The following is a 16,171-nucleotide window of genomic DNA, read 5'->3' as shown; positions in this document are numbered from 1 at the left end:
ATGTGAATAAAAAGTGTTAAAGTAGATTTTTTCGAGCAAAAAATTATTTATTTATTTATTTACTTACTTATTTACTTACTTACTTACTTACTTACTTACTTACAGTGACTTGTAATTCATGTTTTAAACTGCAGGGGGAAGAACCAGAAAGTTCCGGAAGCTCTCCAGAGAAGGAGAAGAAGAAGCAGAAGAAGATAAACGGCGGAAGTGACGTAACAGTCCTGTTTAGGACGGAAGTCCAACATTTTTAGGTTTAGTTCACGTGTTTTAGTTTATTGAAGTTGTTCTTTTCAGTAAAAGGTTTTCAGTTTAGTCCTTTTATCTTCAGTGTTCCAACGGAAACGGACAAATGGACGGTGAGTTGTGTTTCTGTTTCCTTAAATAGAGATAAATGTGAGTTTCCTGTTCATCTGAGGGTCTGCACCTCAAATATTACATCATTAAATACTCTTTATGTTATAATCCCATTTAACACTTGTAAATCCACTCGGTTTGTTCTGAATTTCATTCATGCAGCTGCTGTTAGATTCATTCACCCGTTAGCGTCTGTTTTATCCATAAAGTCTAATATTTTCCACTTAAAGTCAGTGTTGGAGAAACAACTTTAGAAGAAGTTCAACTACAGCAAAAACGACCAGAGGCAGAAGTTCAGAAGTATTAACACTGACAATGTACATGGGGAAAAAACAAATGACAAATAAATAAATAAAAGAAAATACAATCAACTAGCTGCAAAATAATAACAATTTTTCTTTCAAAAAAAAATCAAAAACTGTGTAAAACCCTAATCTAAAATTCCTGACCATTATGTCCATCAGGGTCAGGGAGTCCAGGTAGGATCAGGTTCTGCACAGAGCAGGATTAATGAACCTTTAAAACCACCTTTACCACCTTTAAAACAAACACAGAATAGAATAGAATAGATCTTTACTGTCAGTTACAGGAACAATGAAAATCTGTTTAGTTGCAAACTCTTAAAGTGCAAAAAGACCAAAAAAAAAAAAAAGAAAGGAAAATCACACAAAATACTTAGAAATATTGGCCATATACAAAAACTACAAAGACAAAATATTAAATATGTGTGAAAAGCTAACTCTATACTGTAGATAAGAAATATATAAGAATATAAAGATATAATAAAAGGAAATATATGCAACAAGTTTTTAACATTTATTGGTAAATAGCAATAATCAATAGACACGACTGAATACCTAATATATTGAACATTAACTGCTACAGTATATTAAATATTTTATGATAATTAACCAATGATAACATTTAAAAAGAAATCATTTAATCATTTCTTTCAGATTTTTGCTCTGAATTGTTTCAGTTTCAGTGGCTAACTTCAAAAATAATGGTGGTTAAAAAAAAAGATGTTTTTCAACTGCTTGTTATTTTTTAATTTTATTTAACCTTTATTTAATCATCCAAGACAGATTAAAAAACCTTCTTATTACCTCTGCCAAGGAGGTTATGTTTTTGCCAGGGTTTGTTTGTTTGTTTGTCTGTCTGTCCGTTAGTGTGCAACATAACTCAAAAAGTTATGGACAGATTTTGATGAAATTTTCAGGGTTTGTTGGAAATGGGATAAGGAAGAAATTATTAAATTTTGGTGGTGATTGGGGGTGGGGGGGCCCACGGGGGGGGCGCAGACCAGAAAATTTCATCAAAATCTGTCCATAACTTTTTGAGTTATGTTGCACACTAACGGACAGACAAACAGACAGACAGACAGACAGACAAACAAACCCTGGCAAAAACATAACCTCCTTGGCGTGGGGAGGCCCACGGGGGGGGCCACTGATCAGCCTTGGCGGAGGTCTGCGCTCTCCGAGTGCTTCTAGTTTACAACTGTGGCAAAAGACAGAGGCTATCGAAGGAGCAAAAATAAGATACAAACAGCAAAAACACTACAATAAGTTAACATTATTAATACAATATTCACAAGGACACAGTTAAAATACAGATATAACAGAAAGAGCACCAGGACGGACCACTGTATTTAATATGTGAACCTTTACCTGGAATCAGGGCTCAGGAGTTAGCGGGTTAAAGGACCAGTTTAATGAGGTTGTGTTCGTTGCAGTGTCTTTGTGAGGAGGTGTTGCGTCTGAAGAAGCTCCGCTTCATTGAACTGAATAATTTCCAGTTGAATCCTGTTGAACTGGTCTGACTGGTCTGTCATAAACCCGCCCACTGACCCCCGGGGATGGTTTGATGTTCTTTTTCAGTCCTGATACTTGGAACAACAGTCTGGTACCGTTCCTGCCCTCAGGCCTCAGAACCTTCATCTGAGTTCATTACAGCCTTGAGGTGATGGAGGTGGAACCTGTAACAGTAGAATCTGAGCTGTTTGGAAACAATATACAGAACATTTATGACAGAGGGGAAGGAGGAAGAACCTGTATAGTAGAACAGGAACATGTCAGAGAAACCCAACATGAACACACTCGGGTAGACATGTTTACACCTCAGCCAACGTCTGGTCAAAGAGGGTTTTATTACCTCCACCAAGGAGGTTCTGTTTTCATCAGGGTCTATTTGTTTGTTAGCAAAATAACTCCGAAAGTTATGGACGGATTTGGATGAAATTGTCAGGAAATGTTGATACTGGCACAACGAGGGGGGGCTGATCTGCCTTGGCGGGGGTCTGCACTCTCCAAGTTCTTTTCTAGTTATTAACTGTTTTGTCATCCGTCTGTCCGTCTTTCCATTCAATGACATAATCATATTATCTGAAGAATGCATTGAGGAGTGCTGTTTTGGTAACCTAGCAACACTAGGGGGGTCTGGGGGCTGTTGCAATAAGAGTCAAAACACGCTATTAGAAATCTCTCTGACAGGACATTTTAGAGACAATTTGACAGATTAGTGTTGCTAAATGACTCACATTTTTACTTTTAAATTAATTTTTGCTTTAGTTGGACCATAAGGGATTATCCAAAACAAGGAGCTACTTTATATTGAAATAAATGTTGGAATGGCAATCAATTAAAGTTCACTCTCTTACGGGGTATCACTGTGTTTTGACCGAAAACTATTGCAAAATAACCCTTTAAATTATGACTTCTGGTGGGTTTTATGGAAACAGTGACCAGATTCAGCTTATCCTGAACTGGTTCAAACAGTTAAATGGTTCATATTTGTCTAAACCCATTTTTTTAAGTCTGTGGTTCATTTCTTTGTGTATTTGGACCCTAATAGTTCATACAGTTTGAATCTGAACCCTCCAGCTGCTGCAAAACCATCTTTATATTCATTTGGACAAAAATTCAGTGGATTTCTCCAACCTGTTTGAATTCCTTCTTAATTAGTTGCATCTATAACTAGTTCCGTCTCCACATTTGCACATATAAGGTCCAGACTTCAGACGAACATTTCTCCAGTATTTCTCCATAATTGTTTGTCAGCAGCAGCGATTGTAGTCCAGACTGAAAATATGTCCAAACTTTAGCGCATTACCTAAAATATTCAGTTGTTGGTTGAACGGGACAGAACAGCACAGCTGACAACCTGGAGGGGGCGGGGCCTGAAGTGGCTCATGTGCATTTAAAGGGCCAGCGCTCCAAACCACCTTTCTGGTGTCATTACTCAGAAATAGGGTTGAAGATGGACCTGTGGAGTTGAATGAATGAAGAATTCAGACCCAAGCAGAGCATTTACAGTTTATGGAGACCACAGGGAAATGTGGGAAAAGGAAGAATTCCATTGAAAAATGAAAAATATCACCACTTTAATCACCATTTTGTATTGATTTTCAGCCTTAATTATAACAAAAAGACATGAGGATCCCACTTATTCAGCCCTTCTGGTCGGAGGTATCCAAAATAATATCAAAAATGCTAGGCTTTACCATCAGCTGCTTTTTTACAGTACTGTATCTTGGTTTCTTCCCAGATGAATTGGATTCAGATGATGTTTACCTCCTAAAGATTTTGTTGACATCAGCTAAAAAAGCCATAACGAAATGTTGGCTGCAGAAAGAAACACCCACAATGGAACTTTTCATTTCAACTGTAGAAAACATTAGACTTATGGAACACATGACTTTCACTCTGCGGCTCCAGGAGGAGCTGGAGAAAATGGACAGTCTTTACAAACTGTGACAATACTAATTAAAAACAGCTGAGGCTGTATGCATGTTTATGTTATAATTGTCATCCCCAGACCTCACTTTCTTGTTCTTGATTCGTAAGAATTAAAATGCTTATAAATAAAAAGTGTTAAAAAAAAAAAAAAAGACACAAGGAAAAAATAATGTTGTTCCACTGGTAAATATTTAATGTCCTAAAACACACAGTGAAGCAGAAGAACTGAAGAACAGGAACATGAGCTCATACTCAGAGCAGCTGTAATGAACTGTTTCTGGTTCAGAACGTTACTGTTTTCAGTTGTGTTCCTCAGACTCAGGGTTTGGTTCCTCTGTGAATGTCATGGTTCATGTCGTTTGTTTTGTCTCTGACAGAAGCTCTGGTCCAGACCGTCATCCCTCCACATCTGTCCAAGGTCCTGGGTGTTGAGGTGAGCAGCTGTTTCACTGGTCACATGACACATAGAATGTCCATTATCCACCTGTAGAATATATATAATATGTTTATATTTACTATCTATATTCAATAACCTCCTGCTTCTCAAAACCAATACCAATAGTTTCCATTCTTCAAACTCTTGTATTATTATTTCATGGAACTGAAAACCCTTTGACTTACAAACAGTGGACTGACCCAGACTTCTGCTTCTGCTTTTTCTTTTTCCTTCTTTTTCTTCTTCTTCGTGGTTTTTATGGTGGTTGCCAAGGCGAGAACGTCCACTGTGTACTGGTGAAATGCACCAAATCTAAGCAATTTAGATTTATTATTATGGGCTGCATTTATCAGTGAAAACTTTAATTAAGGGAATTATCTGAATGATGTCATTTTCTTCAATATCGGACCGATAATTATTGGTGCTGATAGTTATCATTCATTCCTAATCTCTATAGTTTATTCTGTTCTTCTTTTCCTGGTCCGGTCCACTTCAGATCATATTGGGCTGAATGTAGAACCTGAACTGAAGTCAGTTGGTTGTCCCTGTTTTAGACGCGAAGGTGTTTCATGGTTTTTCCTTTCATTTGTTTCACATGTCCTCCATCTGGGTCCATTTCAGTCCCAGTCCAGGTCTAAAGCCGAGGCCTTCACCCAAGCCTTCCTGGAGAACAGCGTCCCATGGAACACCCGCCAAGACCTGAAGGCCATGCTGACCCATAAGGCCGTGATCCTGAACTACGCCAGGACCACCCAGGACCAGGACAAGAGGAGCAGGAAGAAGGCCAAAGGGCTGAACGCCCATCAGAAAAGGGCCATGAAGGTGTTCCACATCAGACCTGAACACCAGAGGTCAGTCCAGACTTGAACCCTTTAACTTTTTAACCCTTGAACCCTTTACCCCCTGAGTCCAGGTAAAGGTTCCCATATTAAACACATATAATCTACAGTTGTGTTGAACCTTTAATCATACCCTGTTCTTCTCATTATGTTTCTGTTTTTTCTGTCGTAGATATGAACTCTTCTTACCTCTTCACAACCTCTGGAGACAATACATCATTGATTTGTGTGGTGGATTAAAAGCCTCCTGGTAAATATCTGTGACCACCCCCCCCTAACAGTGACACAGTGACACCTTTAGTTGGACATTCATACTTTAACTGTTTCTGATGTTTTTGAAGTAATCCACAGTTTGTGCAGCAGAAGCTTGTGAAGGCCGACTTCCATGGAGCCATCATCACAGGTACCGGTTTAGTATTCTACAGAGTTTTACATAATATTATTATAGTATTATTATAGTGTTATTATGGTATTATTGTAGTGTCATTATAGTATTATAATAGTATTATAATAGTATGGTATTATAAAGACAAAGAATAATAAACTGTAAAATGACCAAAAAACATATAAAACACAGTTAATAAACAGTACAAACTAAAAACAGACACAGGTTCAACATATAAACCTAATAAAGAAAATAACAGATTATGAAACGAGTGCATTTTTAACTAAAGTTTCTTCAAAAAATCAGCCTCTAATGGACACTCAGTAAAAGACAAAGTGTTGATGATAATCTAGTTCTGCTCACTTTCATAACTGTTACATACGTCCTCATTATAACCACATATATTTTTAATAACACAATATTCTTGCACATTTATGTTTCTGTATTTATCATATTGATAATATATTGTCTAGTACATATTGTATAAATTGCTGTTCTAATTGTGTCTTAATTTGTATATTTGGTGTGTGTTTTTCTGTTTCTTTTTTCTCTTGTATTGATATTTTCTTTCCTCCTTCTTTATATTTTACTTAAATGCAGTGACTGTAAAACCCAATAATGTCCCTCTGGTATTAATAAAGTATTCTGTTTCTGGTTCTGCTTTGACAGTGGTTCGGTCCAAATGTCCATCGTACGTGGGGACAACAGGGATTCTGGTCCAAGAGTTTAAACACGTCTTCAAAATCATCACCAAAGACGACAAACTGAAAGGTCCGTCCTGTCTGTCATTCATGTGTTTGGAATCTGTCTGTAGTTTATTTTCCATTAACCCTTAAATATCATAAATATAACTTATGCATAAAAATTTGTCTAATGGAAAAACAACAATTTCACCAAAACTCGTTTTTCTCTGAATAGTTGTTGTTATTGTTAGGTGTTTTTCGTAGTTAAATTGGTATATGACACTAAACTGTAATGGAAAGACCTTTGAGTCCAACTAGAGTCACATGACCAAAACAAACAGATTTTGATGGATGTTACAACAAGAGAAGAAGATGAGTTGAACCCAAACGTGTGTGTATGTGTGGACACACCAGGAAACCACATAATTTTAGAATTTAGTAGGAGATAGAGGGGGAACGAGCATTGTAGATTCAAAACAACACAGATTTCTGTTCATGTTTATGGAATGACTTCTACTGACATCTACCAGAAGGAAGAAACTAATCAGCACATTTGGGATTGAATGGAAAAACCAACATTACACACTTCTTTTTTGAACACATTTATATAAATATGGGGACAGTTTAGCTCAGATGGACGATGGAAAAGACTAGTATGGATGTGGACTGTCTGTTTGCATGTTAACCTTTTCTTTTCTTGTCTTTTGTTTCTCAGTCATCCCCAAACGGAACAGTGTGTTTGCGGTGGAGATCAACGGCTTCGTTTCTCACATCTATGGAAACAGGTTTGAGCAGCGAGCTGGCGAACGTTCAGCCAAGAAGTTTAAAGTCAGAGGAACCATCGACCTGTGATGGTGGAGGGCGTACATCTTGGAAACACAGTGTTAGTGAGGCTGACTGCACCCTCTGCTGGACAGGGTGAGGAACTGTGACCTGCTTTTCATGGTTGAAGTGAAATGTACAAGGATCGTCTTATTTATTTTGGAGTCATGATGGAAACATTGAACCTGGTTTAAGTATTTTTTTTATAAAATGAGGGAAAAATAAAGGAGCCCTTTAACATGAGAGTATTCTCTTTTTTTTATTAAAGTTATAACATATTACATATCTTTTCTGACATGAATGAGTAATATTGTGTGGGTCTCCCTTAAGCATAAACCCCAGAAACACCCTCCATCCCCCACCCCCCCCCCAAACCACTTCTGAATTTTGAAACAGCAGTGAAAGTAAATAAAATAATAATTGACAGACAATATAAGTAATAGTAACTTGAATACTTTTCAACATCCATTTTTGTATATCTGATACATAATCAAACATCATTAAAAAAAAATAGTGTGGTCTCACTTTGTAAGTTAGGATGAGATATCAGGCCTTGATTCTAAAAATTTTTAGAAATCAATTCCATATCTTGTGGAGGATATGAGTTTTCCGTTAAGAGTATTCTTGGTTTATAATTAGGTTGTACTTTTAAATCAGTGATATTTTTCTTTTTTCAATGGAATTCTTCCTTTTCCCACATTTCCCTGTGGTCTCCATAAACTGTAAATGCTCTGCTTGGGTCTGAATTCTTCATTCATTCAACTCCACAGATCCATCTTCAGCCCTATTTATGAGTAATGACACCAGAAAGGTGGTTTGGAGAGAGATTGGGTCATTGCCGGCCGAAACCTGTCAGAGATGTGACAGCCAATTGGGATGGTCCTGTGCAGCGGTTGTAACACGCGGTCGACCAGATCTGGGACGGTTGTTGGAGGAGCCGGTGGTGTGGTAACGCTCAGCAAGGCGTACAATGGTAGAGTGGTGGACTCCAAACACCCTGGCTACGGCCCGTCTGCTCCATCCAGCTTGAAGCATGCCAATGGCCCGATCTCTCTCCGGTTGCAGTAGTCGTGGCATTGTGGACAAATGTGTTTTTGCTCCATTTTGGTGTCTTTTTGTAGGGAATGGTTGTGCACAATTGAGCAGAGGTCCAATTCATCGCTGAGTTTCACTTATGAGCAGACATGGGTGAGGAACACAAAAATGCAGTTCTTATTGCTAATCAAAATCAATCAACCGGAACCAGGAAAACAATCATTTCATTTTGACTCAGAATAGTACTGAACTCATTGTAGTTTGCAATTTTGCAATAACTGTCATATTCCTGAAAAAATCTAGAAAATGAAAGTGGTGCGTTTCTTTTTTCCTTGAGTGTATATATGTATATATAGTTTTGTTGTAATTGTAGTTTTTGTTTTTTGACCCCAGTCTTCCATATCTGGGTCCAAATGATTTGCATTCATTTACGATAGAATTACATCTGGTTCTATTGCTGTTACATGTTATATATATATATATATACTATAGGGATGTCCGATATTGGCTTTTTTGCCAAAAACCGATATGCCGATATTGTCCAACGCTTAATTTTCGATTCCAATATCTACCGATATTACTGCCGATATATGTGGGATATTAAACTAATTTTAGGTAACATCACATATCTCCTGTCATGGAATTAACACATCATGCCTAATTTTATTGTGATGCCCCATTGGATGCATTCTCAAATGCAACAAGGCTTTTAAAATGTAAACACTGTCTGTGCAAAGAATACATACTTCAACTTAACTCTTTCCCCGCCAGAGCATTTTCCAGTGAGTTGGTAGCCAGTGCCAGCCTTTTTGGTCATTTTCACTAATCTTTGGAGGCTGACTGAAAATGTGTTAGGAGTATGTGAACACTGAATACATCAAAAGAAAGAACAGAACTTCAACTTTTAAACACAAGAAACAATTTTATTCTATCTTCATTCGTTTGTGAGATATGAACATTTGAATATTGGTCATTTTCAGGAAAAAACTGAATTTTGAGCAAAAAACTGAGAAAACTGCATTTTTTTTCCAAAGTTATTGATTTTCAAGATAAAATTGATTTCCTATTTACATTTTTGACTCTTTCTCATTTACCAACAGTAACACTGTGTTCCAAATCACAAAATAAAATAATAACAACAATAATAATAACAAACAGCTCTAAGATATCCCATCATTCCACAAAATATTAGAGGAATCTACACCAAACATCTTCTAAAGCACCAGGTTCCTTCTAAACTTATCACATTTACATACATCAGTTATAAGTCTTGCACATATTAGTTTAGTTTTTTGATATAAACACTTCAATATTCCTCATTTTCAAGAAAAAAAGAAACAAATTCACTAAATACTGTAGATTTATGGCCTTTCCTTGGCTGCACCAGGTCCTCCTGTTGGACCACCTGCTGTGTTTGATCTGGAAATAATTATATGGACATGTAGTTATTTATCTATGTATGAATTTATGTATTTATTTATTTATTTCAAACTAAAGCCAAATCCAACAGTGTCTTACCTGTGTCCCTGCTGACATTATACAGCTGAATCTGTTCTGTGTCCTCAGTCTGAATCTGAACTCACTCTAACAGATGAACACTAGCTGTCCTTTGTCTGGTCCCATGTCTGTGTGTCTGTCTTCTCTTTGAATGTCCACTAGAAATGTCTCTTTTCTCTTCCTCCTGTCTGTCATTTTCTCCGTGTCGCTCCGTGCCCCCCCCCCCCCACACACACACTTCGTGTTGGACCTGAGCCGCTCCGTGTTTCCCGTGTTCCGTGTCCGTCTCCCTCACCTTCTATTTCTCCGTTCCTGTCTCTAAATGGTTCTTCTGTAGCTCCATCATATATTGAATTGTCAGACAGTCTCCATAATCATCTTTAAAGCTTTTGAAACTGCTCGCGGTTCCTGCAGAATCTACATTTCCTCATTCAGTGACTGCCGCTGGATGCGTTGCCATGGGATACGGAGACTCCAGTGCGAAAACGATGAACCCGGTCCGTCATTTTTCTGAAAAAGCTGCTTAATTGTGTTTGTTTTTGGACCAAGGAAAGTAATTGACACGATCCGCAACAGCTTCAACTACAGTATAACAGTGAAAACACGGAGTGACGGAAAATCTTGTCACTGGCGGAGAAAGAGTTGTGTAAAAAATGCCATATTTATTTATTTTCTCTCCCTCCCTCCATGAGTCTATTACAGTGTGGCAACTCTACTGTACAATTTTGAAAACTGCACATTTCTTTCAGCTACAAACAATGCTTCATTTACGCATCGGTAAATGCCGGCGAAATCAAAGCATTATTTTATCGGTTTTAATGATAGGCAAAAAAAACCGATACCGACATTCACCGATATTACATTTTTATGCCAATATCGGGCCGATAATATCGGTGGGCCGATATTATTGGACATCCCTAATATACTATATACAAATGAAAAATAAAAACATATCTTAAACATGAAACCATGCTTTTGTGGATCAAATTATATACAAATGATTATTTTTCACATCAGGTTTTTATTCCCACTGGTGCAAACTTCTCCCATGATCCTCCACTACATCCTAACATCTTCACACTCTGTCTTTGCTTTGACTGAAACTGAAACAGCAGGTGTCAGTGGTTCCTCATGATAAACAGTTTTATTCAGGAACTCAGGATCAGTGTTACCACAGTCCAGATGTCAGATACTGAACTCTGACATGTGATTCATCTGTTTCTCCACCCACTCATCTGTCAATCATCACTGTGTTGTTTTTTCCATCACACATTTGAGTTCATGATGGAAAATCGAAAACACATCAGTTCATCTCACACCTTTTGTTTATTTCCGTCTTAATTTAAGTAACAATAGGAACATTTGTTTTACTGAAATGTTCCACATTGACCCTGTCTGTTCTAAAATAGGACTTCCTTGTTCCTCTTTAACAATAGTATGTGAAACCTGTGAATATGATTCAAAGTTGGACAAATTTCAGCTCAGATCCAGGATTGTATCAAATATCTGACATGTTACACAACATCTAATGACGGAGCAATTTTATGAATGTTCAGGTTCCAAAAGGCCTCAGAGGTGCTTTGGACTTCATTTTTGTCAACATTTCATTTTGTTGTGGGAAACAAAAGAGGTTTCTTACAGATTCGGCAAAAAATGAGCCAGATCACTACAACATAATATTCCATCGTCCACCAGGGTTGATTTAAAGGAGTGAAATTTAGCTTTTTTTAATGGAATTCTTGATTTTAAACATTTCCCTGTGGTCTACATAAACTGTAAATGCTAATGCTAATAAAAGTGGGTTTAGATAAATATGAACCCTTTAAAACAGGGGTTCCCAAAGTGGGGTATGTGTACCCCCAGGGGTACTTGGAAAAAGCCCAGGGGGTACACGACATGTAAAGAAGTCATCATGTACTGAATACAAAATAAGTAATGAGAATTAAAGCTGAAATATAAAACACAATAAATACATTCATATAATAGTTTCTTGTTGAAGCTTTGGTAATATTTGAAGAACATTTATATTTTATATTATTCAAAATGAGTCTATTTGAGTAGATAAGGAATGATTTTATGTTGATGAAAGGTTCATTTATATATTTTAAAGGTTTTTATAAATTTATATATTTATAAAGGTTAGGGTTAGAACTAGGAATAGGGGTTAGGGTTATGGATGGAGGTTGGGGTTAGGATTAGGGATATGGGTCTAAAGCGTCCATCTCAGGTAGTGGAGGTAAGTTTTTTTATTTTCGTTTCATTGAACCCGTGGGGAATTATTGTGTTGAGTCACTATTTACATTTCTGTCATTTTTCAACAGTCTTCTTTAAATGCTCTAATGCAGTGTTTGTCTATGGGGGCAGTACCATAGTCGGGGGGGGGGGGGGGGGATTTGAATGAGAAAGCTGAGAGGGGGGCGCTGAGACTGAAATGGGGGGGTTATAAGGGTATAACTATCAATATCAAGCAGCATGTTATGTCAATGCTGAATTTCTGCCCCCCACATTGCTTCTGAAGAGGAAAATAAAGGTGTGGTTTGTATAACGTCAGCACTGTTTCTTGGTCTCATTTTAGATGTTTGATGAGATATGAATGAGTGTTCCAACCATTTAGGAACAGACTCTAGAACAGGTGTGAAATGACAATGATCAGAACACATGATATAAACAACTGGACCACTCTCAGCTACCAAAAGAACGTTAAGAAAAAAACACATGTAGAAGGACTTACTAATGTATAAGAAATGAACTAAACCATATTTAAGAAACAAATTACATTTTAAAATGACATACTATAGTCTTACTTTTTGTCCATCAGAGGTCGTTGGAAAAAATGCTAATAAAGGCTAGAAACAACCTAGAACACCTCATAGAACCCTTCTAAATACCTCAGAGGTTCAATAAAACCATTTAAAATCATATTCTAGAACCAGTCCAAATTGGATTGGGGTTAGGGTTACTGTGCAGGTTACTGTGGATATGCATTCAGAGTGGATATGACGTCAGTTCTCGTGCATATGCAGGTGGATTTGACGCTGCTCATCTCTCAGCAGATTCACAGTAAAGTTGAATCATGTCGTTGCTGCTGCGTTCCAACAGTTTCACCATCAGCTGATGAAACGTTTATGGTGAAGTGTGAAAAAACTGTACCTGTCAGTTTAGTTTCAAAACAAACCCACTGAGGAATGAAGGTTCACTGTTTACAACTCTGATTAACCCTTTATCGGCCAAGTGACTATTTTTGATCATTTCTGCATACATTCTAAGACAGTAACAGTTACAGTGAGGACAGTGAGTCCCCAACCTGAGGTCCAATGTGGGTTCCAGGGTCTGTAAGGTCCAATGTGGTCTCCGGGGTCTGTAAGGTCTATTGTGGTCTCCGGGATCTGTAAGGTCCAATGTGGTCTCTGGGGTCTGTAAGGGTTAGGGTTACCTGCTTTGTTTGGTTCCATGAAGTAATGGAACCAATGTTGGTTCTAATGTGATCACATACAGGTTCCTTAGATAGATACTTTATTGATCCTTTGCAGGAAATTGTTTGGTTACGACAGTTGTACAAAAAACACACTGGCCCATCACAACAGACATCCCACATACAACCAACAATGGAATGTTACAGTGCTAAAAACAGAATAAAAGATATATAAAATATAGTCTGTACAATAAAAGTCATGTAAAAATATACAATGAAACAAAACACCTATAGTATGCACAGCATACAAGAATTTATTGCAAAGCAATATTAAAAAGTTTAATAGCAGCTGGCAGGAAGGACCTCCTACTGCGTTCAGTCCTGGACTGAGGGGGAATCAGTCTGTGGCTGAAGGCACTCTCCCTGAACGTCTTAAGGTAGTGAAGTGGGTGAGATGCATTCCTCAAAATAGAGTCCAGCTTCCTGAGCATTGTCAGCCCAGCCACCTGCTGAACTGTGTCCAGTCCCATCCCAGTGATGGAGCTCACTTTCCTAATGAGTTTGTTCAGTCTGTTTCTGTCTGAAATGCGAGCTCCCTCCCCCCAGCACACCACACCAAAGAACAGGACACCAGCCACCACAGTCTGGTAGAAGCTGCACAGAAGAGGCTTGGAGATGCTGAATGACCTTAATCTCCGTAGGAAATAAAGTCTACTTTGCCCCTTCTTGTGCAGAGTCTCCATATGACAGGACCAGTCCAACTTGTTGTCCAGCTGGACTCCCAGGTACCTGTGATTGGAGACAACTTCCACCCCTGTGTCATGGATGGTGACTGGCACCAGTTTGGACCTCTTCCTCCTAAAATCCAAAAACATTTCCTTGGTCTTGGAAATGTTCAGTTGGAGATGGTTGAGGTCACACCAGTCCATAAAGTCCTTGACCAGGCCCCTGTACTCCCCTTCCTCTTCTCCTCTGATACAACCAACAACTGCTGAGTCACCAGAAAATTTCTGAAGAAAGCAGCTGTCTGAGTTTTACTGGAAGAGTACATCATCCATACTTTCCTCTACATGTGTTTTTTCTAGTATTTGTTTTATTTACTTCTCTGATTTTTTTGTTGTTGCCATTCACAGGTAAGGAACCAAATATGGTAACTCATTGGGTTTGATTTTATATGTGTGTGTATATATATATATATATATATATATATATATATATATATATATATATATATATATATATATATATATATATATATATATATATATATACAAAGTCCAGTCATGTTCTGTCCTCCAATAACACACTGAGGTTAAACTGTTGACTTTCACTGTTTGAATGTGTGAACTTTAAAGGGTTAAAAAGGTTCAGTCTGATGGAAAAATACAATGACTTCATTTCAGATGTAAACAGAAAAACCAGACAAACAAGACAGACCTGCACCTGCACACAGAACCATGGACCAGTGTGTGTGTGTGTGTGTATATGTGTGTGTCTTTTTATGTATTTGTGTGCGTATGTGTGTGTCTTTTTGTGTACTTGTGTGTGTATGTGTGTGTGTATATATATGTGTGTGTGTCTGTGTGTGTATATGTGTGTCTCTGTGTGTAAATGTGTGTGTGTGTCTGTGTGTGTAAATGTGTGTGTGTGTCTGTGTGTGTGTCTGTTTGTGTCTCTGTGTGTATATGAGTGTTTTTTGTGTGTGTTATTTCCCTGTTCAGTGTGACACTGGTCCAACAGGTTGATCATTCCCAGTCCGTCCCTGTCTCTGAAGGACCCATCATTCAAACAGGTGTGAGACAGAGGACACAGTCTTCAGGACATGTGTACACACATTGTGGGAACTTTTCCTTTTGTGTCAGTGTGAGTTCAGAGGAAATCCCCAAATACAAGCGGTTAATCTGATGTACGTCAAAACCAAAACCATCTACTGACCCTGATCCTGTCAACACATGGAAGGAAGTTCTGTTCAAGTCCAGTTTCTCAGCTTTTCAATGATAACATATGACCCATTTGGATGTTCAGAGGTTCCGTGGTTACCGTGGAGACAGCACCATCATCCATGACAGAGGTGGATCAGTAGTGTGTTTTCCATTGACCCTCCAACTGTGTGAATAGAACTTATGCATATACATCTGTCTAATGGAAAAACAACAATTTCACCAACACTCCTGTTTTTCTCTGAATAGTTGTTATTGTTAGAGGTCGTTTTTCGTAGTTAAATTGGTAAATGACACAAAACTGTAATGGAAAGACCTTTGAGTCCAACTAGAGTCACATGACCAAAACAAACAGATGTTGATGGATGTTAGAACAAGAGAAGAAGAAGAGCTGAACCCAAACGTGTGTATGTATGGACACACCAGGAAACCACATCATTTTAGACTTTAGTAGGAGATAGAGGGGGAACCAGCATTCTAGATTCAAACCAACACAGATTTCTGTTCATGTTTATGGGATGATTTCTACTGACATCTACCAGAAGAAAGAAACTAATCAGCACATTTGGGATTGAATGGAAAAACATTTTACATTTTTTGGTATTTTTTCTACTGTGTTCATTTTTGGGGCCTTAGAGTTTTGTCATTTCAGTGTTCTGTCTGTGATGTACATACAGTAAAACTGACACTAGGCTTCACTCCACACTCCTCTGAGTTTGGACACATGGACATAAATGAACATGAGTAATGTCTTCGGTTGCAGTGTCTTCTGATTTGCTTCAGCTAAAGATTGGAACACTGTCCAAAAGCTCTACCAAACCCTCTCAGACTCACTGTCCTACGGTGGCCCAGAGGTGCAACAGGCCAAAAAATTATCCACTAGACGAAAAAAAATTATCTACTACAAGAAAAAAAAAGAGAACAGCCTAAAAAAAATTATCCACTAGATGAAAAAAATTATCTACTACAAGAAAAAAAAGAGAGAACAGCCCAAAAAAATTATCCACTATAAGGAAAAAAAAAAGGGGAGA

General features: G+C 37.9%; 1 protein-coding gene across 2 annotated transcripts; it reads left to right on the top strand.

The window, feature by feature from the left end:
- The first annotated feature begins 206 nt into the window (after positions 1-206).
- On the top strand, positions 207-14,664 carry pop4 (POP4 homolog, ribonuclease P/MRP subunit). 2 transcript variants are annotated; one of them, XM_030162280.1, is made up of 8 exons: positions 207-356; positions 4,469-4,524; positions 5,149-5,378; positions 5,539-5,616; positions 5,708-5,769; positions 6,421-6,522; positions 7,150-7,297; positions 14,654-14,664. In XM_030162280.1, exons 1-7 carry the CDS (start codon positions 350-352, stop codon positions 7,284-7,286), a joined length of 672 nt encoding a protein of 223 aa, XP_030018140.1. In that variant the 5' UTR covers positions 207-349; the 3' UTR covers positions 7,287-7,297; positions 14,654-14,664. The 2 variants fall into 2 exon arrangements, with proteins under 2 accessions (XP_030018140.1, XP_030018131.1); XM_030162271.1 differs by lacking the exon at positions 14,654-14,664 and having other exon boundaries at positions 7,150-7,501.
- Positions 14,665-16,171: the final 1,507 nt, after the last annotated feature.

Source organism: Sphaeramia orbicularis, chromosome 3 (genome assembly GCF_902148855.1).
Source record: "Sphaeramia orbicularis chromosome 3, fSphaOr1.1, whole genome shotgun sequence".
NCBI lineage: Eukaryota > Metazoa > Chordata > Actinopteri > Kurtiformes > Apogonidae > Sphaeramia > Sphaeramia orbicularis.
Note: the sequence above shows the minus strand (reverse complement) of the source record. Positions and strands in the feature narration are given on the sequence as shown.

Bases quoted from the DNA above. Each gene is read 5' to 3' on its own strand.
- pop4 (XM_030162280.1), top strand. The intron at 4,525-5,148 runs GTGAGCAGCTGT...GGTCCATTTCAG, and splicing joins CCAAGGTCCTGGGTGTTGAG to TCCCAGTCCAGGTCTAAAGC. The intron at 5,617-5,707 runs GTAAATATCTGT...ATGTTTTTGAAG, and splicing joins GGTGGATTAAAAGCCTCCTG to TAATCCACAGTTTGTGCAGC.